The sequence below is a fragment of the Neopelma chrysocephalum genome, unplaced genomic scaffold (genome assembly GCF_003984885.1).
Source record: "Neopelma chrysocephalum unplaced genomic scaffold, ASM398488v2 Primary Assembly neopelma1_84, whole genome shotgun sequence".
Lineage (NCBI taxonomy): Eukaryota > Metazoa > Chordata > Aves > Passeriformes > Pipridae > Neopelma > Neopelma chrysocephalum.
The window spans coordinates 8,992,377-9,014,139 of record NW_020897746.1 but is presented as its reverse complement, the minus strand read 5'-3'; the positions used below and the strand labels follow the sequence as shown (position 1 = coordinate 9,014,139).

Here is a 21,763-nt window from a genome sequence, read left to right as displayed (position 1 = left end):
ATGTGTACAACTGTGCATTTTTGTTTCTAAGTAGGCAAGATTAGGCTGGTGGTGCTTGGGAAAAAATTAAGAGTTAAAGGCTGCAGGAGAGGCTGAATCTCTCTGTGCCTGTCGCATCCCATATGTGAGAATATCTCCACCAGGAATGTTCCCAGCATCCAGCACCCAATAAATCACAACAAGTACCTGTGGCTGCCTCCCCCAGCCCCAACTTCACTTTAGAGCTTTGGGTATTTGATTGAGAAATCTCAGAATACTTTTACAGAGCTGGTGCGTGAGCTGCAAATAAAACCATCTCCTCTGAGAAATGCTCGGGTAGCTATAAAATGATGACTGCATTAATTACCACAAGGTAATTATAATCCCACCTGCTCCCTGGGGAGCCATGGTAAAGCAAAGGCAAATCAATCAGGGGCCCAAATCAGGGCAGCTGTTGCCAAGGGTGGATGGGTTGTCCTCAAAAGGATGTTTTCCCCAACTGCATCTGTCACTTGTCACCTTCCCAAAGTGATGCTACACCCAAAGAAATGGGGGATCTGTCTGGGAGAACAGTCAGTGGCAGGGCTGGACCCACAGAGTTACCTGCTAAAATTTATTTTTTGCTTTTTTTTTTTCCTGCTTTTCCTAAAGAAGGAGCATGGAATGAGGCAGATCTCATGGGAAATGAGTCAGTACTGTCTCCTTCTCAGGGGACTTGTCGCATTTGCTGCCAGGGTGACAGTGTCAGGCACCAGCTGCCACTTCTAGTGCTCATTACTGGTCCCTGAGTCAGTGCCTGACATCCTACCCCAGGAGATGTTGCACAGACTGATGAAGGAGAGGAAAAATTCCAAAACCAATTTAATGCACGATACCTGGGTGAGGAAAAAGAAACAACCCCACAGTGGAAAGTTTGCTTAGAAGTATTTTAGGTCTTATTCTTGCCCATCAAGGCTGGCAAAAATCACCCATCTCTTCGCATGCTGGGAATGAATTTCCTGTGTGTGTGAGTGTGAGTGTTTGCTCCACATCTGTGCTATCCTTCCTATTTTTCCTATTTGAGGACCTGATCCATCACCCCTTACCTTGCTCCTCTGTTCAGAACACTTACTAAAACTCAATGCCTGTAACAGGGAGACTTCCTAATCCATATAAAACACTCTGCAACAATTTATATAAAACCTCATTAAAGCTTCAACATTTTCAGTGACACCTCCAGAAACACTCTTTTAACAGGATTCATTTGCTTCTCCTACAAGTGTAACTGTGTCTGGGACACTGATTAGGTGTGATTTTAGGAAAAAATCCATCAGAAGGAGTTATAAAAGCAACCAGCAAGGAGTGCAAGGGCAGGAGGAGGGAAAGGCCAGTGGTGAGAGCATCCAAAAATCCTTGAATCAGTTCCTGGTCATTTTGAGATAAGTCATTTAGCATTCTCATGCCTGATTGACACTAACATCATTAAAAGATTGGTAATGAATTTCAGGGCTATATAAATCACATTTAAAACTATTACCCTTAACAGAAGCCTTGTGAGGCTTTAATAATTAATGCCATCTAAACTGCTTTCCCAAACATGACCTTTGAAATCAGATTGCTGTGGCCAGAGCCAGCCCTCATCCTGCTTTCCAGCCAGCCTGGGAGGCTCCAGTGGGGCTACTCTGGGGAACCTGGATGGGTCCAGTCCCATAGACCAGGTCCAGTCCCAGGGAAAGCTACCAGGGGAACCTGTGGTGGTGGAATCTCTACTCCTTTTAGAGATGACAGAAAACACCAGTAGTGAGAGCAAATGTGCTGCCAACATCTCTTCCAGCTTGTCCTGTTGAAGGGCTGGGATGTGGGCACTTCATGCCCTCTCAGGCCTCCTTCCCTCCAGTGTGGGAATGCTCAGATTCTCAGCCCCGCTGGGGATGTGGCGCCCACGGAACACCACAAGGACTAAAGGCTGCACCTGGACTGGCACATCCTCATCTTTTATTAGCTCAGTTTAGGCCCATATGATTCCAGAGGGTATTTTCTCTTCACTAAAGTGGGTAACTTCCGTCCACACGTGTGCCTTGGTGGTTCTGTGAGTCAGAGCTGCTCGGGGAGGCTGCGAAAGGCTCCGCACCGGGTTTTTTAGGCTTTTCACAGCGTGTGGGTGCTGAGATAAAAATAATGTTGCACCTCTCCTTGCGCTTCCTCCCAAGCAGAGGCTCCAGGCAGAGGGATGTGCAGGGGAAACAGCAAATGGAGCTTCAGCTCCAACAGCCCACGGAGTTAATTCCTTTAATTTAGTCATGGTGCAAGCGGGATGTGAAAGCCCTTCCCGGAGAGCGGCTGCTGTTCTTTGGTGCCATGAGTTTTCCCTTTTTTCCTGGTTTCAGTGTTTGAAAACTAAGATAATAATGTTGCTGCTGGGATAACGAGCAGAGGTTGTGCTGACTCCTGCCACAGCAGTCCATCCCAAGGTTGCATCCCACCTGAACAGGAGCCGTGGTTGCCACAGTTGTGGATCCCAAACCCAGGCTGCTGATGCCAGTTTTGCCGTCCAGTGTGAAACACCCCACAAACACCCTCTCATGAAAAACTGAAATCTCAGAGGTCTCTCTGGCAAGTGGTTCCCAACCTTTGGAAGCTGCACAGTGGGGTTGTGCCGGGGCTGCTGCACATCCCTGCTGTGCTCCAGCATCTCCCCAAGCCTCCCCCCGGCCGTGCTGCCCACGAAATGACAAAAAATAGCAAGTGCTGAGGCAGCTGGCAGGGAGCATCCGTCACCTCCCACACAAGTCACAGCAGCTCCAGCCCCCCGTCGCCAGCTCCTTGCATTTACCTGCTCACTCTCCTTCCTCGGGCAAACACAACAATTCCTGGTGCAGACTTTCCCTTCCTGTGCCCAAAATACTTCTCACAGCCTGATGTACAGATAGAGTTGGTCCACAACCCTTGTCTGATGCCAGACCAGAGCCACACGTGGGCTCAAAGGGTGGCTGCCCTCAGGTGGATTTGCTGTCTGAGTAATTCCATGTGGAGCAAGTTTGAGGGAGTGGGAGGGGAGGCAAACCTGAGGTTTCCCACCAGTTCATGGCCCGAGCTGACAGGACCAGGCCTTTTATTGTATAACAACCTGAGTTCCTTCAAAGTAACTTCTGTTGGAAGGGAAAAGACCAGGGAAAAGATTCCCTGCAGATTTCACCTGCAGGAATCAAACACTTGTAGCTGAAAGGAGACGGTCCCACCACCCCCCACTGCACCACTGACAGCCCAGGGAGAGCTGCTGTAATAAATCACTTCTGGTCTGAGCCACTAATGAAGTTCAAATCCCTCCTCACTCATAAGATTGGACCTTGGGTGCAGCCCAAAAGCTGCTGCTCAGGTGTCCGTGGAGCTTCAGGCTGCCACGCCGAGGGCTGGCAGAGCTGCTGTGGCTGGGTCAGGCTCCAGCCCTGCAGGGACCAGCACAGCTCTGTGACATCCTGAGATGAGCAAAATCCCACCTGGCTTCATTTGCCCACATGTGGCTGTGGAGGAGGATCCTCCCTCTCAGGGAGGAGAGAATTTAACAGGAACAGTGAAAAGCAGGGAAGGAAAAGTGATGTTGTTCTGAGATGGTGTCATGTGAAACAATAAACCAAAACAGATGTTGCAGGGTTTGACAAACTCCTAACCCAAGTTTTGGATGATGCTGAGAAGATGTAAAGTGCTAATTGTCCTGCCTGGGGCAGCCATGCCAGGCTCCTGGCTGGGAGAAGAGGTTTCCACTTCATCTTCACTGTTGTTTGCCATCATCAGAGAGATACATGTTATGGGAATGGAATTCTGGACAGCTGCTAATGAGGTAGGAGAGCTTACTGTGGTTTTGGGAGGCATCACTGGTGCTCTCTTCCCTCCTGGCCCTGGAATGCCTGTGGGAAATGCTCCTGGTGTGAGTGTTGGCATCGTGCACATGCTTTGCCAGGGCAGAAGTTGCTGTATGAGACAAGCAGCAGCAGAAAATCTGTCCGAGTGTTTTAGCCCGAGTGCATTTGCATAGAACCAAAGGGGAGGGGAAGAAACCCAAGCTGGAAATGTGTATTTCTAATTGATTATATGCATGGCTGCTGGGGGCCTCTCACACTGTAATGGATAATTATGTCACTGGATGTGCTGCAGCTTTATTCGTGTTGTAGTCAAACAATCCTGCCCAGAGCCCAGGCAGCAACACAGCACATTGTCTGTCTGGAGGAAAATGAAGCCATGCTTTGGGTTGTTTGGTGGGAATTTTTTAACAATACAGAGTAAAGAAAAATGATGAACAGCCAATTACTCTGTTAAAGCAATGTACCCTGACAGCCCATGGTGAACATCCAGGTCTAACCTGCCTCCTGTAGCTTTGTGACTTTATTGGTAATTCCCTGCTGCTGAGCTCCATCCCAGGGAAGCCTCCTCCTCCCTGGGGCTGGGCGTCCTGGAGAGCATCACCCCTTTGACTGCCTTTTCCAGGGTAGAATCCATTCTGCTGACCAAATCTCTGCTTTGTCCTTGCTGTCAAAACCCTGATGGATTTGCTGCCTTCAGCTCTTCCTCAAATGTGAATGAGCGCCCAGGAAAACGTGCTGAATTCACTATAATTTAAATATCACTGTAACTTTGCATGAAAGAATACATGTGAGCTGCAGTCCCTCAAAGCCAAATAACCAGTGTGCTCTGGCTGCCAGCTGGGGTCCTGTTGGGAGGCAGGTTTCTACCAGCCTGGATCTCACTGGAACTTGCCTAAATTGGGCTACACCATGTTCTGATTGGAGAAATCAAAACTTACACATCTCTATGGGCTTCTCTAATTTCTGTGACTCAAGAAGCCCGAGCACAGGGCTCCATTGATTCCAAACAAGCCACCCAACAACACCTCCTCCGCATCTCAGCTCGCACTTTATTTTGAGTTGTTCTATTTAGGGCAGTCGTGTTTTGCTACACTGGGGACGCCTCTGCAAAGATGCAGCACGTTCCATCCAGAACACTGGGAACTGGCGACCCCAGCATGTGTGCAAAGCCCCTGCATGGAATGAGCTCTCCCTGAAGAAATTGCCCTGCAATTCCAAGCTCCAGGTGCTGTGCTGGTGTCCGTGAGCTGCCCCTGGCCCTGCTGCCAGGGCTGGCAGCTCACGTAGCCCGAGTTACCGCATGGCATGTGACCCTTCTCTTGTCCTTCTCTCTGTATCCAAAGAAGTGTCCCATTGCTGGACACCTTGATGGAGCTGCATCCTTGTTCTTGGCTCTGCCACTCTTTTTCTATGTGTTTTGGCTGAATCACTCAGTCTGGCCGTGGTTTCCAGAGCCCACAGCATCTTTCCCTGTGTCCCTCTCTCCTTTAGCCCTGGCTCTGTCCCTGCTTTGGTCCCAGTCTTGCCAAGCTGGCTTTCTCCAGCACACTGGCTTGCTGCCCTCCAGTCCTCCCCGTTGTGTGCTCTGTCCTTAGCTGTGGATTTGACACTGGAGCCAGTTTTCCCTACCCCAGCTCCCAAAGGAGGCACGTCCCGGGAAGTGCAGCCCACCCAGCGCTGGGAGCCGTGTTTTCCAGGTGTGGGGTGCAGGGGGGGTGGGAGCTGCATGGAAGGCAGGATGCACGGAGGGGCAGGAGCAAAGCTGGTTCCCACCCCTGCCCCGGCCGTGAAGTGGAGCCACCAGCCTGAGGGACTGGGGTCAGATGGATGGAAAGGAGAGGACCAGAGGAAAAGAAGGGGCAATAGAGGGAAAGGGAGAGAATAAACGGAAAGGGAGAAAAAGGAGGGAGGAAAAGGGAAAGGATTAATAAAGGGAAGTGAGGGGGGGAGAGGAAGGAGAGGTGGATAGAGAAAGGGGGAGGGAAGAAGGGAGGATGGAGAAAGGGAAGGAGGGATGAAAGGAGGGAGGGAACGGGGGCAGACGGGAGGGAGTGGTGGGCTGGCCCCGCCGGCGCCATGTGATGCCCTCTCCTCCCCGGGCTCTCCCGGCGCGGCGCGGAGCGAGCGGAGCATCCCCGGGGCTGCCGGGCGCGTCCCGCGGGGCCGGTGAGTGCCAGGCTGGGATGGGGAGGGAAAGGCTAGGGCTCCTTCCCGTGTCCGGGCCAGGCTGCCCCTGGAACAGGGGCAAATAGTCCTGGGCTCAGCTTGGGGGAGGTGGGTTCCGAATAGGATGTAAAACCCTGAAAGTTTAAAGCCGAGGGAAGGGGGATCTGGGAGGCGCCGCCCGGGTGCGGAGCCGCAGGGCTCGGGGCAGGTGTTGCCTGTGTTTTCCATATTCCCCTTGGAGTGGGAACCGGCCGGGAGAGGCGGCGGGGGGCACCGCCCCGGGCAGCATCCGCCGCAGCCCCGGCGCGGCCCCGGGTACCGGGAGCGCTGCGAGCCCCGGCGGGGAGGGACGGACAGACCCGGGTGAGGTGCCCGTGTGCCCTGCCCGGGCACCGGCACCGCTCGGGCGGAGGGGTTTGGCTTCGCCGGATTCCCGACGGAAGGACCAGAGCACGAGGGAGCCGGAAAATCCTGGCTCTTCATCCCTGGGATTTTCCCCATCGGGCTGCTCCAACAGGGGCCATCTCTTGGGCACTGTGAGCATCCCCCTCCTCGGCGGCGAGTTTGGAACGTTTTGCTGAGAAACGCGTGTATATTTTTCACAGGGAATGTAAAATCCGCTGGAAGTCAGCCTATGAATGTTTTTCCAGTGTAGCAAACCCCTTGGAGAGGGGAGTGTGAATTTGAGCGAGGCTATCTGAGAAAAACCTGACCTGGTTGTTAAGTGAAGTAAAGTAGAGGGATTAAAAAAAAAAAAATTAAAAAAAAGCTGGATCATGTGTTACCATATGAACAGGGAACGGGGACATGGAGCCTGTCCTCACTTCTGCATGTGCCACTTATTCATACCCTGTGGAAGGTGGTGAAATGTGAAATGTGGTGTCTCAGCCACGGCGGCAGCGGGAAGGGAGGCTCTGACACGTCCTTTGGATGTCGATTAATTGCTTGGCAGTTCATAAAGCTCCATCAGCCCCTGATGCACGATCCTTTTTGCAGCTTTTAGGGCTGGGTCTCCCAGGCAGAGGCAGCGGGAGGCTCCTCGGGGTGTCCAGGGAGTGGGTCTGACCTGTGGCACTGCTGTCCCCACCGTGTCCCTTGAATCCCCCAAACCTCTGTGGGGGAGAGGAGGCCTCCTTGGAGCTTTTAGGTGCCTGCAAGGTACAGGTGAGCCTGTGGAAAGGGCAGCAAGGGTGTTGCACTCACTGAAGGCAGCACTTCTTCAGCAAGAGCACTGCAAAGGAGTGGATCAGCTAAAAAGGAGTGTTCCTGCTGAGTTTCGTGCAGCAGCAGCAGGTGCTGGTGGTGTGACCCGCCTGGCAGCTTTGCTGGAGGAGCATTCCCATGTTTCCATTGCTTGCTGCCCTTTGGCTTCACAAGTGCCTTGTGTTTCTCCTCCCTTCAGAGGTTCATCTGCTGGGTTTTGGGGGCACCATTTCAGTCTGTCAAGTAAAAAGCCAAAGGGCAGGAGACTGGCTCCCAGCAGCCCTTCCCTCTGCCATCACACCTTCCCCTCAGGCTGCCCCATGTGGCATCCAGGGCACAGAAATGCTTCTGTGTGTGGCATTCTCTGATCCCTTGCTGTATCTTGTAGCTGTTGAATATATTCATTGAGCTGAATGAATTCCCACCTGGCAGCATCCATACCGCAGCATTTGCAGCTTCAGCTTTATTTATGGAGAGGGGAGGGAATATAAAATACAAAAGGGGAAATAATGCACAAGCCTGCAGAGGCTTCAATGGTATCAGTGAGCTGTGAATTGCACAAGGCTGGAGAGAACGCTGGGAGCTTTTCCTAAGTCAGCTGGGAAGATTTAAACCCCTGGTTTGAAGGTGGCATTTTTAAAAAAAACTAGATGATGGAGTCTATGTCAAAAGTTATCTGGGAGTCTAAATCTCACTGAAATTAAAGGGATTTTTTTTTCTGGATGTGTTCTAGAAAGATGGTTTAGAGTCAGTCACACTGATGTTGTTGTAGAGTGTCTGACATTTATAGTAAAATATTTACTGGGAATTTGTCAAAGGACAACACATATACCATCATTAGGCTCAGAAAATAGGCTGTTATAGATGAATGGAGTTTATCTTTGGTCCCTGTGGAAGACAAGACTTGCAGCTTTTCCTCTATTATGAGGGAGGTGTCATTGCTCTTCAGTGAAAATTCTCATTAGAGTGGTGCTCAGGGCTGCACTGTGGGGGGGGTTATTGGAGCAGCACAGCACATAACATCCCCTGACCCAGGACAATGTGGAGATAATTCATTTTCCCACTCAGTGCCCATCCAGTGGTGTTTGGTGACATCCCCATCCACAGGGAGCATCCTCAGGTCTGCCAGGACAGGACCTGGCTCACCCTGGAGGCCCTACAGGTGGGCAGCCCTGGCTCCTTCCCAGGAGACATGGAATGCTTGGTTGCAGCAGATGTTCCTTTTCTCTGCAGCAGCTCTGGCTGAGAATTTCAGGTTGTATGTAGGTGGCAGGAGAGGTGCTGCTGATTGTGTGCCACAGGAACCAGAACCTGGTGGTACAAAGGGACAGTGGGAATGGGAGAGGAGTGTGGGTAAACACCAGGTACACACAGCCAGGGCAGGTTTAACCTGGTAACAGGTGCTGGCGTGGGGGAAGGATGGAGAAGAGTGAGAGCAAGACCATTCCCTGCCTGTTCCTGCAGACTTTCCCAGGATGTGGCTGCACTTGCCTGTGCTGAGCAGGACAGGCAGCCCACGGCCTCCTGAGCGGGTCATGACGCCTGTGCCTGTTCTCAGGCTGCTCCATGTCATGCGTGGTTTTTCCTACCCTGTCTGCTGGGGCATTTACCCCTGAGTCCTGGAATGGTAACAAATCCTGCTAAAATCTGGGTGGTAGAAAGTTTAATACCTCCAGCGATGTATAAATACTTGCTATGTACATGAATATTCCTCACCTAACAAGCTGCACAAAGCAAAGACCTTTCCTATGTGAAGACAGGACCAAACTTCAGTGGCTGCTCAGTGTCAGACCTAGAGAGTTGTGCACAAAGACATCACTGACAGCTTCCAGGGAGCTGTGTCCCAGACTGGATGGAGCAGCTGCTGTGTTTGGTGACTGGGTTTAATGGCAGTCACGAGTGGCACTTGGGTTCTGAAGTTGTTTGCCTGAGGTGTGGATGACACGGCCCTTCCCCTCTTTCTTTACACCATCGTTTCCGTGCTCAGAGGCTCTGTGGTAAAGCTGGTTTCCAAGCAAGGAAGGGGAATGCAATCTCCTGGCTAACAAGGCACTGCTCCATGCTATCAATCATCTTTAATCACACTGAGGGGATGCAGGTCTTAGCAGCCATGGCCAGCAAGAGCAGCCTGGCCAACGTGCCACTTGTCTGCAGCCCTCAGCATTCAGAGAGCCCAGCTTTGCTTTGGGGATTTCTCACTTTCTCTCATTCATCACACTGAAAATGTTCATAAAACCCCCCCAGCTGCCAGTGCTGGCGAGGAGAGAGGCAGCAGGGGAAGAGCTGCTGCTGCTTCCTCCCCGGCTCAGGTACCCCTGACACGGGGGAGTGGAAGAGTTTTAATTAGCTCCTGCTGCTATTTTTATCTCCCAGCTTGCTTAATTTAGCTCAAGCTGTCATGCACCGATCGTTAAGGGGAAAAGAAGGAACTGGGGGTGTTGGCCCCTCTCTGCTGAGCAGCCACAGCTCCTGCACCTGGGCTGTACCTGGGGCTTTTCTTAGACCTGCAGCAGCAGTAAAAGTTTACAGCCTGGAGACCTTTCATGTGCTGGTGTTCATAATACACGACTCCTGCAAGGCTTACACTGAATGAGTGTGTTCTGCTCACACCCACTTCGGTTTAAAACAACATCAATACCTTACAGATCTCTTGCCTGGGATCTTCAATCATGCCATTACCTGCCTTGCTGCTGGAAGGACACAGAGACCTTGAAAATGCTGCCATGTGCAAGGAAGAGGCTTATTCTCCCCCTTTTTAATCTACAAGGCTATTGTAGGACTTCGTGCCATCATAAATGACACTTGGAAGTGAACAAGAACCAACTGTGAAAGCTTTAACATCCCACCAGAGCAGCCCAGCCTTGGTGCTGGTGTGAGGGGGATGTCCACAGCTGAGCCAGCTGCTGTCCCTTGTCCCTGCTCCTGGGTGTGCTCAGGGAAGCACTACCCTGCAGCCAGATGAGGGTCACTGGATCGTTGGGTTACTGGAGTTCATGTATTTAGGATCTAAATCAAAGCCATAATGTACCACACGCAGAGGTTAATGGGCAGGCCCCACTCCCACAGCACACAGCAGAGAGGTTTCTGCAGCACAGCCCCCAGCTGCTTTGCTTTGTAGCACTGGATATTTCCCCCTTTTATTCTGCTTTTGTAGCTCTTTGTAGGGTATTGAAACCAGCAGTTTGACTCGGGTCCCTGACTGTGAGCACTCTGACACACTGTGAGTAGGAGAATACTGTGTCAGATTTGATAGGGAGAGAGGACATTGGGAAGGGCTCTGCAAAGGACAGGGCTCAGCTATTGTTAGGGATGGAAACCTTGAACAGATATATATAGTTCAGACCTGGAGAACTGGGCCTGGGTGCGTGGGCAATACTGCAAGCTCAGGGTTTTAGCTCCTACTTCCCTCTTGAGAAATGTACTTTGTGTAACATTTTTCTGCAAAACCCCAGGGTAGGAGCTGCAGTGGTGCAGAGACCTGCCTGCCACCTGCCTGTCCCTGTGTGCCAGCACCCTGCAGCCCTCGTGGGAGTCAGTCAGAGGTGGAGAGCTGAGGCTGTGCCCTCTCTTGAGGTCCAGGATTTCTCCTCTGCTTGTTTCCAAAGCCACCCCACACCCAGCTCTTCCCAGACCATCCAGCAGCAGAAGCCTCCATCAAGGACCCTCCTTGCTGTGACGTTTCCTTGCAGTCGATCTGCCAGAACTGAACTTCCCACCTTCAGCCTCATCCCGGGCTTTCCACTTGCCAAAGCATTGCTTCAGCTGGGGTTAAAAGAGGTAAGAGCCTAAAACACTGAGGAGAAAGGAAACATGTGGGTGGGATGGGCTGTATAAGAGGTTTGGGGAGGGGATATTTGTGGATTCAGAAAGGCCATGTGAATGAGACCAGCTGTGCACACATGGATAGTGTGTCCTGTGAGCCAGGACCATCAGGGCTGTTGGGTCGATGATTTTATTTGCTGAAAGTTTCTGGCATCATCCAAAGCCATTAGTGTGAAAGAGCTGGAGCAGAGCCAGGAGTGCAGCAGCGTGGCAGAGGTGGCCCGTTCAGGAAAGGGTCTGGTTTGAGGGCTGGGGTGGGAAATAAATCTCTCTTGCTGTTCCTTTGCCCTTGGGAATATCATTTGATCTCCTTATATTTGGTGCTGGAGCTGAAGTGGGCTCAGTTATCAGTAACAACTATCTCTGCAAACCTGACCTAGGCAAAAGGGTAGGTTTTGAGCACTCCACAGCAAAAAGGTTGGGATAAAGAAAGAGAGGGAAGAGCAGCCTTGGATCAGCCTTGAGGGTTCACTAAGCAGGATGTGGGTTCAGAAAATAACAGTACTTTCTATACAGTAGATAGTAGATATAGTACATATTTCCTTCACTCTTTCACTGCCATGGAAGGATTTTTTTGACCAAACTGTAAAAAAATAAGCAAGAAATGAAGCACAGGAAGTGCTAGAGAAAAGAGAAATGCTCAGAAAAATTATGGAAGTCAAATTTAAGAGGAAAAATCCCAAGTAATCTCATTAATAAAATCAGTTAGTGGTGAGCATTGAGGTGTGTGGGGTCACACATCGCTCCCTCTGACTGCTGCTCAGGTGTTCCTTGTGTGTGTGATGACAAGCACAAAATTAATGGGTTTGTGATTGCAGTGGCTCAATCTACATTCAAATAACTCATCACCAGCCTTCTTTTTATTCATTTATTTGCTTTCAAACCCTCTCTGGAGAGCCCGGAGTGCCCATTGATCCCGTGCTCTCCGTGGGTAATGGCAGTGCCACGTGCGGAGCCGTCGCTGGAGCTGCTGCTCTCAGCTCAGGGGAGGCTTTCAAGCCCACTATTGATCCTTCTGAAGTTTATGGCTGCTCGTGGTCACAAGTTACCAGCCCTTGTTCAAACTGCCACGAGGTGGGCTGCTTCATTTCTTAGCATCAGGCTAAACCTCCTCCACATGGAGAAGATTTATTTCTGCACTTAATTTTTCCGATACATAATTTCTCTCTCAGAAATCGAGCTGACATTTTTATAGGACACTAATGCAGGTCTGTAAAGCTGTCTCGTGTGTTTCTGTTTTCCCCTGTGCCAGTGGAGGTGCTGGGTGCCAGCAGCTCAGGACAGGGCTCCTGTGAACCCTATGGACCAGCTCCAACCCACATCCCCTTTGGCCATTTGCCTCTCAGTGTACCAGTGCAGGAGACACTGCTTTTCTCTGCAGCCATCCCTGCTCTCCTTCAGCTGTTATGTGGAACCAGAGCAGTCCTGTGCTTCTCTCCTGCCTGCAGTACACCTTTTCCAAGCTTCAGGAGGGACTGCCACTTCCCAAGCTATAATTCCAAAACCAAAACTGTCTTTCCCAGTCACGCAGTTTTCCAGGTCTGGTTTGTAGAGGTGTTTCTTCTGCGTCCCCAGATGGAGCAATGGGCACTGCCTTCACCATCTCCTCCTCTTCCTCTCCTCACACAGGTCCAACACTCTGCCAACCAACAGAGCATCAGCTCACCTGGCCTCGGGCTGCACACACTGTTTTGGGATCGAAGCATTTGCACCCTTTGGGTGCTCCATGAGCCCAGTGGGATCATTCCATTCCACCTAATGACCAAATTAGGCTTTTCTGAATTTGCCCATGAGGTAGCCAAGGTGAAGTTGAGGAAGCTGTGCTGTCTGAAGGAGGATGACAATGCAGTGGTGGCCTCAGTATGGTCCTGCCTGAGCACTTCCAACTCTGAAAAGTTTTGTTCTGAAAAGCCACTCTCCTTGACCTATTTTTTTTTTGCCCACGTCCATGGCCTGCGTCGTGTCCTGAGGAAGGGGTCACACTGCTTGAAGGCCCTTTATTTTTAGGCAGCCCAATTTTCTTGTTGCAGCTTAGTGGGAGCTGGTCCTTTCAGTTCAGCTCCATCACAGCTCACGCTCTCCTGCATTTGATGGCTCTTACCCAGGTCCCTGATGTTCTTTGTACATCCACTGCTCACTCAGTGGGTTTCCTACTCCACTTTCACAAGCTTCATTCTTTCTCTTTTATGTTCTGCTCAGCCTCTCCCACTACTCCAGGTCCATGGCTTAACCTCTGATTTCCCTCAGCCCTGGGTTTGCAGCATGGACCAGGCACAGAGGCAGGTTTCCAGGCTTGTCCTGGATCCCAGCACCCTCCACAAACAAAACCTTCCCTCCCGTCTGCTCCAATAACCTTGGCAGTGCCTCCCCTCCTCACAAATGTCAGGAAATTGGAAATGATGCTCTAGCCACATAAAAATCAATAGCTGCCTCCTTGGCCTGGCTGTGCCCTGCTCTTTCTGCCTTTACCCAGGGCAGGAGAGAGCTGCTGTTTTCCACTGAACTCGGAGCAGTGATTTATTGATACGTCCCATCCTGTCCAGGCAGTTGAGCAGTGATATATTTATTTTTCTCAGCCCATCCACACAGCCCAGAGCAGTGCTCAGTGTGAGGTCACGGAGGTGTGGGCTCAGAAAGCTGCCCAGGATATTTTCTTTCTGTCACTGTGGAGAAATAGGTAAGGACTAACTCCTAGATCTGGGTGAACTGTGTTAGGAACAATGCCAATATTCATTTCATTTCCCAAAGGGTTCAATCCCAGCAAGGGCCGTGTGTAGTTTCCATCAGAAGCCGTGGCTCCAAGACAAGAAGAAATTCATTACAAGGACTGCAGATTACATTGCAGACTGCCTTTATTGTTCCCTGGACTACTACCAGAGGGCACAGCGTGATCGAAGGAGCAGGAACAGTTCTAAAGTCCCATTTCTTGGAAATCTTTGGGGCTCTATTCATTTAATTTAAAATACAGCTACTGCTGGAAATCAAACAGCATCACCTTTTCAGCCGTAGGAAGCATAACACAATTGATAAAGGTCACTGGGAACTAAATCCTTGCTGAAAATCAAGCCAGTTCCTGTCCTTGAAAAATCTTTCTCCTGGGAGCCCTGCTAATTCTCCAGGTGCTGGACATGGGGGGGAGGCTTGTTTTGAGCAGATGCTCTGCATCATCCCTGCCCCCTGTCCCCCATTACATTGGGTTCCATCCTCTGTGCCAGCGAGGCAGGAACAGGGACGAGTCTCTAATGCCTCCCTGATTACATGGAGATTGGAGTGTGAGGGAGAAAGGGAATGAGGCAATTGAGAAGCGTGACTCTGATGCCCGACCCCTCTCCCTGCTGCTCACATCACCCCAAAGACCAGTAAATGATACCAAATGGGTCTATTTTCCAGTGCCTGATGTTGATGGACAACAAATCACAGGAAATACTCAGTTATTTCCCTCTGAGTGGCTTTTTCTGGACCTTCACATACTCCCTACTATGATTTTTGGCTTGTTATTAACGAGAAATGTGCAGGGAGGATGGTTGTTGATGATACACGAGCCAAGAATAGATTCCAGTTCCTTTTACCATTTTGGCACCAAAATGCCAAGAGGGATGAGACACTCTGTAGTAAATGCTGTTCATTTTGAGGCAGCAGCTAGAAAATATGGCTCTGGCTGAGTTAGGGAGATGAATGGATGAGCCAGAGGATCTGAGTTTTGGATAGCTGATTGCAGAACCAAATGGGAATCTATAGAGATGGGAAATGGCATATTCCCAGGGAAATGGCAGAGCTGATGTGCTTCTCTGCCTGATAGCCACCACTTTCCTCTTTGGCTGCTGCCTCCTAATTCTTCAGAGAAAAGAAAGTCTGATCATCTCCTCTGTACTTTGCTCCTCACTCCCCTAGCAGGGAGGTGTTCCTCCTGGGAACACATCCTGCTTTTCTTGAGCTGAGGGAAATGTTAAAGAAGAACATTAAAAATGAGGCTGGTTAGCAAAGCCAAAGGTGGAGGGAAAGCTTGCAGGAGTGTGAGCTGGGCTGTCTGGAGACAGCAATCCCCTTCCTGTAGGTTGGAACCTTCTGGGGAGAGGCACAGTGTGAACGTAGGAAGAGCCAAATCCATAATTTCATATGGAAGAGAATTGTCAGAGCTGTTGCAGTGCTTGAGGGTGCAAGTACATCTGCTTCCTACCAAGATGTACTTGTCTGCTTTGGATTTGAGGTCAGATGCAATAATTAAAGTCTTTCTCTCCCTTTCTCTGTTTCACTCAAGGATTTGATACTCTTCCAGCAGCTTTTCTCTCTTATTGCTGCCCAGAGCAGTGAGCTGGAGGGGCAGACAGGCCTTGGATATTGCATCTGCTCAGTAAATCCCATTCTTTGGGCTCCACAGTAACTAAAAGTTTCCTTCATGTTGATCTTGTATGAAATTTGCTGCAAGCCCTACCCAGGACGGGGTGTTGGGGGTCTTGGTGCTCTGGATTTGTGAGACAGATGTGCTGGGGAAGGGCACTGCAAGAGGATAAGATATGGAATATTGGATGTTCCCTGAGAGCACCCAAGCAGCAAGAGACCACTCTCAGCATCGTCTGCTTGTATTAACCATGAGGGAACTATGGCAGAACATTATCTTGGAAGGCTTTGGGTGTAAAAGTACAAGCTGTGAGGACTTTTGCCATCTCTGAGAGTCACTATAAGCAAGTATTAATATGTTTACACCAAAGGCACTAGGAAAAACCACCCTCCTCCAGCCTGCTCACCCGGCCGTTTCGGAACAGCAAGTTGTCATCTCCCAGTCCAGGCAGGATTTGTGTCTCCTGATTTAATCACTGAACCCACCACCTTCATCACAGCAATAACTGCAACAGGATTTCTCTCCAAAGAGCCCATTCACTGCCGTGCACCGGGATGGCAAACACGGGCTTGATGAAGCCACTCCTGACGGGTGCAAAGCAAGGCTGGTGCAGTTTTAAAGGCAGTCCAAGGAATATGCTTCCTGCTGCTAAATCTGGTAGCTTTTGTTGTCTAGCTGGGTTTATATGTTTTTTCTGTATTGTTTGCTGTGCTGAACAACAGGAAAATGTGCCTTGGAAAATATACATGACACGGCACTTACGTGTGATTCATCCTGCCTTTCTAAAAGCAGTCAATATCATTATCTGCCTTCTTCCCACTCCCCAGAAGACCATCTCTGGCATGTATCTTTTTCCTTCTTGCTCTTATTCCTTTAATCTTTCATTGCTGTGGCTTTTTCCCCCCGTATTAATTGCACTTTTTCCTCCACTGCACCAAGAACTCTGATTTCTGGTGATATTTTATCAGTCTGCAGGGCACCATGAGAACTAATAAATTCCCCAACTTAGCAAGAATGCAATAAAATAAAAAAAAAGATTCAATACATAAGCAACATGAGGATGAGGGAAGTTTTTCCTTTAATGTTCACCCAGGGCCTGGCTGCAGCTTTCTGCTTCCTTTCCCTGCCTCTCCACAAAGCACAAGCCAGGTTTGGCCCCAGCTCTGATCCAGCAAGAACAATAAACAGCAAAGAAAGACAAATTATTGTGTCATGGCACTCTGCTTCAACGTGTTTGATGATGTCATTCAGTGTAGTGTGGTCGTTGCAAAATCAGCATCTTGATTCCCCGATGGATCAATGTACCCTGGAAGAGGAAAAGTGGCATTACTGGGGGGAGTGTGATGGTGGTGGGAGCTGCTCAGGAGGGGAGGTTGGTCCAGCAGCTGTAAGCACCTTTGTTGATCCATTATCTCGGTGTCCACGATCCTCAGCAGGCTCCTGTGCCCAGGAGATACAGCTCGTGCTGCCTCCCCTCGTGGGAGCACTTGATAAGGCTCTGCAGGCAGATAAGATACTGGGGTTGAGCCACATCCTTGGGGAGCTGAGTGCCAGGTTGGGCTGGAGAAGCAGGAATTCACCCGCAGCAAATCAGACAGGAGCCAAGGAGCTGCTCCCACCCAGCCCATCCCGAGCCTCTCCCACCCTGGCGTTCAGCACCCCCCGAGCCCTGGCCCGGCGCGGGGCAGCCGTCGGGTGGCATCTGGTTCAAACTCTCCCATCTGTCAGTGATTGTTTTAATGGCTCGTTTCAGCTCATCCTACCCAAGGCAATCCAGGGCAAAGCTGTGACACGTCCGTCCCCCGGCTCGTGCTGACGGATCCGCCCGCTCTCCCCGCCCCAGCCCCCGATGCTGTTGGGCATGAGCGCCTGCAGCAGGAGGGCGCTGACCCTGCTCAGCAGCGTGTTCGCCGTCTGTGGCCTCGGCCTCCTGGGCATCTCTGTCAGCACGGACTACTGGCTCTACCTGGAGGAGGGCATCGTCCAGCCCCAGAACCAGACGGCCGAGATCAAGCTGTCGCTGCACTCGGGGCTCTGGAGGGTCTGCTTTCTGGCAGGTACGTTCTCACCCCCAAAAAACCATCCCCTGCTATTTATATGTTTTATATTTATATGTTTTATAACATATAAACAGATATATAAATATATATGTTATGTCTATTTATATATATAAAAATCGATAAATATTTATGTGTTATAATGTTTGTTGTCCGTGTCATCCCATGGGAATCGGCCAGGAAGCATGGGCTTTTTAGAAGCTCTGTCCATCTTTGCTTCCAAACTCAGACCCATGCCCAACTTTTAACAGTCTGATGGATAAGTGTGCCTTTCAACACAGGTTTTGGGTGGGTTTGATGCTACCATGCCAGGCCCCCCCGTCCCAGTGTTGTGGCCTTGGGCAGCAGCTCAAAACTTTCCATTTGGTCCCTGCAGAATTTAGATTCAGGTCACCTGGACCATTCCCTCTGTCCCTGCCAAGTGTGATGGAGCAGCTTGGCTGCAGGAGCACAGTTGAATAAAACCTGAGGGAATGGGAATCTCAAAGTGACCAGCCTGAAATGTCACAAAGTTTCAACTGCTGCTTGGAAAAAGTCAGGGGAGGCGTGAGGAGCTCTGATGCCACCCCTGGAGTGACTTTAAAGCCTTTGGCTTTGGGGTTCGCATTTTTGCGTACAAGGAAATGGTATTTAAGAGATGTCTTTCTTCCACCCCAACCACAGACACTCAAGATGGAGCAGCACTAAAAAGCAAATTTGTTTTTATGCATGCATGGAAATTCGATTTAAAGCTGCTCTCCCCACCAAAAACCCAAACAGACAAGCACAATGCAGGAGTGACTTGGTCTGTGTCTGCTGCAGGTGAGGAGCGTGGCCGGTGCTTCACCATCGAATACGTCATGCCCATGAACATCCAGCTGACATCTGAGTCCACAGTCAACGTCCTGAGTAAGTGGTTCTGTGGGTTCTCACCCTGCAAAGCACCAAGGAGTCACTTGTGACTCCCCCAAGAGATCCCCTTTGTGTCTTTGACAAAGAAACTCTGAGTTGTAGATGCAACTACATTTTTTGACTGTGTGAATCACCCAGTGTGCTCCTAAGCTTTTGGGGACATCCCTTTCTAATGGCAGGGTGCTCACAGAGGCTCTAAGCTGTATAATTTCCTGTCACTGGCTATTCAGCACTAATGTTTATCGAAGTGTTTGGCTTTTTAGTCTCCTCTCCATAATTTGCAGCTGTATTTATTCCCTAGCAGTCAATTTTACACATTATATAGTGGGATGAATTAAGGATGGAGTGTCACAGCTCTCACGATGAATTCTGCAGTCATTTCAGATTGAATAAATAGGAATGTTCTGCAAACACTTACGGGGTGAAGCTAGAGAAAAATGCAGGTTCTGATGTTTTTTTCCCATGCAACACTTCACAGAGAAACCCTCAGAAACGCAGACATTGGCAGAGTCAGCACCATGGTGGTGAGGCCCTGGCACAGGTTGCCCAGAGAAGCTGTGGCTGCCCCATCCCTGGGAGTGTTCAAGACCAGGCTGGATGGGGCTGGGAGCAACCTGGGATAGTGGAAGGTGTCCTGACCTTGGCAGGAAACGTAAAGTCCCTTCCAACCCAAATTGTTCTATGATTCCATAATTCTATGTTTTACTCAGTGCATTAGCAAAGAGGGAAACCCCAGACACAACGTGGTCAGAGCAGCAGGGCTGAAGCCATCTCACCCAGCCCATTTCTCACACTATATGGGGAGGATTAACTTGTTCTCGCTTCCCTCTGCTCCTCTCCTGACAGAGATGATCCGCTCTGCCACCCCCTTCCCTCTGGTCAGCCTGTTCTTCATGTTCATTGGCTTCATCCTGAGCAACATCGGCCACATTCGGCCCCACAGGACCATCCTCGCCTTCGTCTCGGGGATTTTCTTCATCCTGTCGGGTGAGTTTTGCTACCAGGTTTTCTCCTGACAACCCTTGAGCACGGAGCACGCTTGCTTTGGTAGCTGCTGGTGCTCTCCTGACTCGCTGTGGTGGCTCCTTGATGGAATCATCACCCACAGGGGCTCCCCTGCAGCTCAGCCCTGCAGCCTGATCTGCTTTTGTGGGATGGAAAACCATCCAAAGCAAAACTCATTTGTGGAAATGTGGGGAAAAGTCTCCACCACGTGCAGGAGCAGGTGCTGGGGGAGAGGATGCTTCTCCTGGCACATCAGTCACAGGAGAGATCAGAAACTTCAAACTGCTCAGTTGGGATGTTTCTACATGAGAAAAGAGAATGTTTTATTCATGGTGCTGTGTGAGTGTTAAACAAATAGCTGTGACAGCTGAGCTTTGAAGTCAGCTCCTACCAGAGCCAGCTGCCTCCTCCCCAGTGCACACAGACTTGCCAGAGCAGGTAATGCTTTGACTGAAATGAGAGGAGTGCCCTGGGTTAGCACAGCAGGAGGGAGGGCAGCTCCTTTCCCCAGTTATTCCAAGCACAGTTTTTTACTTTCAAGTCTTAAGGAAGGTGCTTCTTCAGCACTTCATCCCTGTTTCCCACTGTCCTCCTCCAGGTCTGTCGCTGGTGGTGGGGCTGGTCCTCTACATCTCCAGCATTAACGACGAGATGCTCAACAGGACTAAGGACTCAGAAACGTTCTTCAATTACAAATACGGGTGGTCCTTTGCCTTCTCTGCCATCTCATTCCTTCTCACAGAGGTACCCAGCAGCTCTCACATCCCTGTAACGAGTGCATCCCCTTCTCAGGGGTGGGCACATTGAGGCTGTTGGAAAAAAGAGGACTGGGGTGGGGTTTAAGGCGGGGCTGTGAGGGTAGAGGGGTAAAATATAGTGTGAAGGGAGACAGGGTGGGGACAGACCCAAGCCTGGCGTGGTGATGGGGCATTTGGTGACGATTTGATGCCAAGCAGGAAATTCAGAGGAGGAGACGTGGCTGTGCTGCATTATTTAGTGCATGGATCCCAGGCAGAGGGCAGTGAAGTGACAGCCCTCAGGTGCCTTTGTGCATCAGCAGCAGAGCAAAAAAAACGCAATTTTACATTTCACTCCATTTGGGTGATGGTGGAGGAGGCAGCCAGGAGCAGGGCGGGCATCAGGCCGTGTCTCTCTCCCGCAGAGCGCCGGGGTGATGTCCGTGTACCTGTTCATGAAGCGCTACACGGCCGAGGACATCTACCGACCCCACCCCGGCTTCTACCGGCCCCGCCTGAGCAACTGCTCCGACTACTCGGGGCAGTTCCTGCACCCGGACGCGTGGGCGCGGGGCCGGAGCCCCTCGGACATCTCCAGTGAGGCGTCCCTGCAGATGAACAGTAACTACCCAGCCCTGCTCAAGTGCCCTGACTACGACCAGATGTCCTCGTCCCCGTGCTGAGCCCCGACGTCCCCGTCCATGGTCGCCGCATCCCGACTCCTGTCTGTCGTTTTTTTAGGCCACTCTTTGAGGCCACTTCTCTATTTATAGGAGCGTAAATATAACCAGGGAGATCGGTTATATAACCAATAGTGTAACCTAGAGAATTGGGATGTTTTCCTTTCTTTGGTTTTTTTTTTTTTGGGTTGTTTTATTCCTCCCCGTGTAACTAAAGATCTCTCCGAAGTCCTCTTCTCTCAGCTGGTCCCGCTGAGCAAACAGCAGTTCTGCCAGGGGGGATAAATCCAGGGCTGGACTCAAGAGCAGGAAAAAGAAAATAGAGTAGAACTAAGGAAAAAAAGGTGTATTTTTTTTGATGTAGGTAAGTAGGCTGCAAAAGTTTGTGCATTTGACTGTATCATTTAATTATATATTTACTGGCCTAAGTGCCAGCAGGCATAAAAGATTGGTGTAACTATCCAAGAAATAACCAGCATTAGAAAAATAGAAATTTTGTCTTGATTGAATATTTACTGATTGATATCTCTCAGTGCTGGATATCAGTTGCAACCAGGCTGTAATGGGAAATAGCCATCCTCCTGGACAATACCTCAGCAGGCTTGGACACAAGCAGGTTGTTCCTCTATGGCCACTTGCAAACTGTTGCTTAAATATCCCCTGTTAGACTGGAAGCACCCTGGTGGGGTGGCTCTAGCACCCAAATTTCCTCTGCCAGCCCACAGACAGGAGATTTGAAGAGCAAATGGGAGAATTTCAGTGCAGCATCGAGTGGAAAACAACCTAAACCCTTCCCACAGGAAACATTAGATGCAGGACTTAGGGGGAATTATGGCCAGAAGTTATTGCAGTGAAAGGCAAGATCCCAAACCAGTGTAAAGTGATGTAGCTGAGACTTATGGCACAAGTCCACTGCAGCAAAGTAGTTGGCTTATATTTCATTTTGGCAAGAAAATGGTATTTTAGCTGCTTTCTGTGTGTGTGTATGAAACTTATTTCGAGATTTTAAGTTTTGAAATTTCATCTCATGCTTTGGCATTTTGGC

The 21,763-nt window shown here is 50.2% G+C and overlaps 1 protein-coding gene across 3 annotated transcripts; it reads left to right on the top strand.

The window, feature by feature from the left end:
- Window positions 1-5,414: 5,414 nt before the first annotated feature.
- CACNG5 (calcium voltage-gated channel auxiliary subunit gamma 5) lies at window positions 5,415-20,929 on the top strand. 3 transcript variants are annotated; one of them, XM_027692025.1, is made up of 7 exons: window positions 5,415-5,515; window positions 10,640-10,964; window positions 17,102-17,405; window positions 18,207-18,293; window positions 19,143-19,283; window positions 19,900-20,045; window positions 20,464-20,929. In XM_027692025.1, exons 3-7 carry the CDS (start codon window positions 17,198-17,200, stop codon window positions 20,719-20,721), a joined length of 840 nt encoding a protein of 279 aa, XP_027547826.1. In that variant the 5' UTR covers window positions 5,415-5,515; window positions 10,640-10,964; window positions 17,102-17,197; the 3' UTR covers window positions 20,722-20,929. The 3 variants fall into 3 exon arrangements, with proteins under 3 accessions (XP_027547826.1, XP_027547825.1, XP_027547827.1); XM_027692024.1 differs by lacking the exon at window positions 5,415-5,515 and adding an exon at window positions 5,872-5,984; XM_027692026.1 differs by lacking the exons at window positions 5,415-5,515; window positions 10,640-10,964 and adding an exon at window positions 5,877-5,984.
- The last annotated feature ends 834 nt before the right edge of the window (window positions 20,930-21,763 follow it).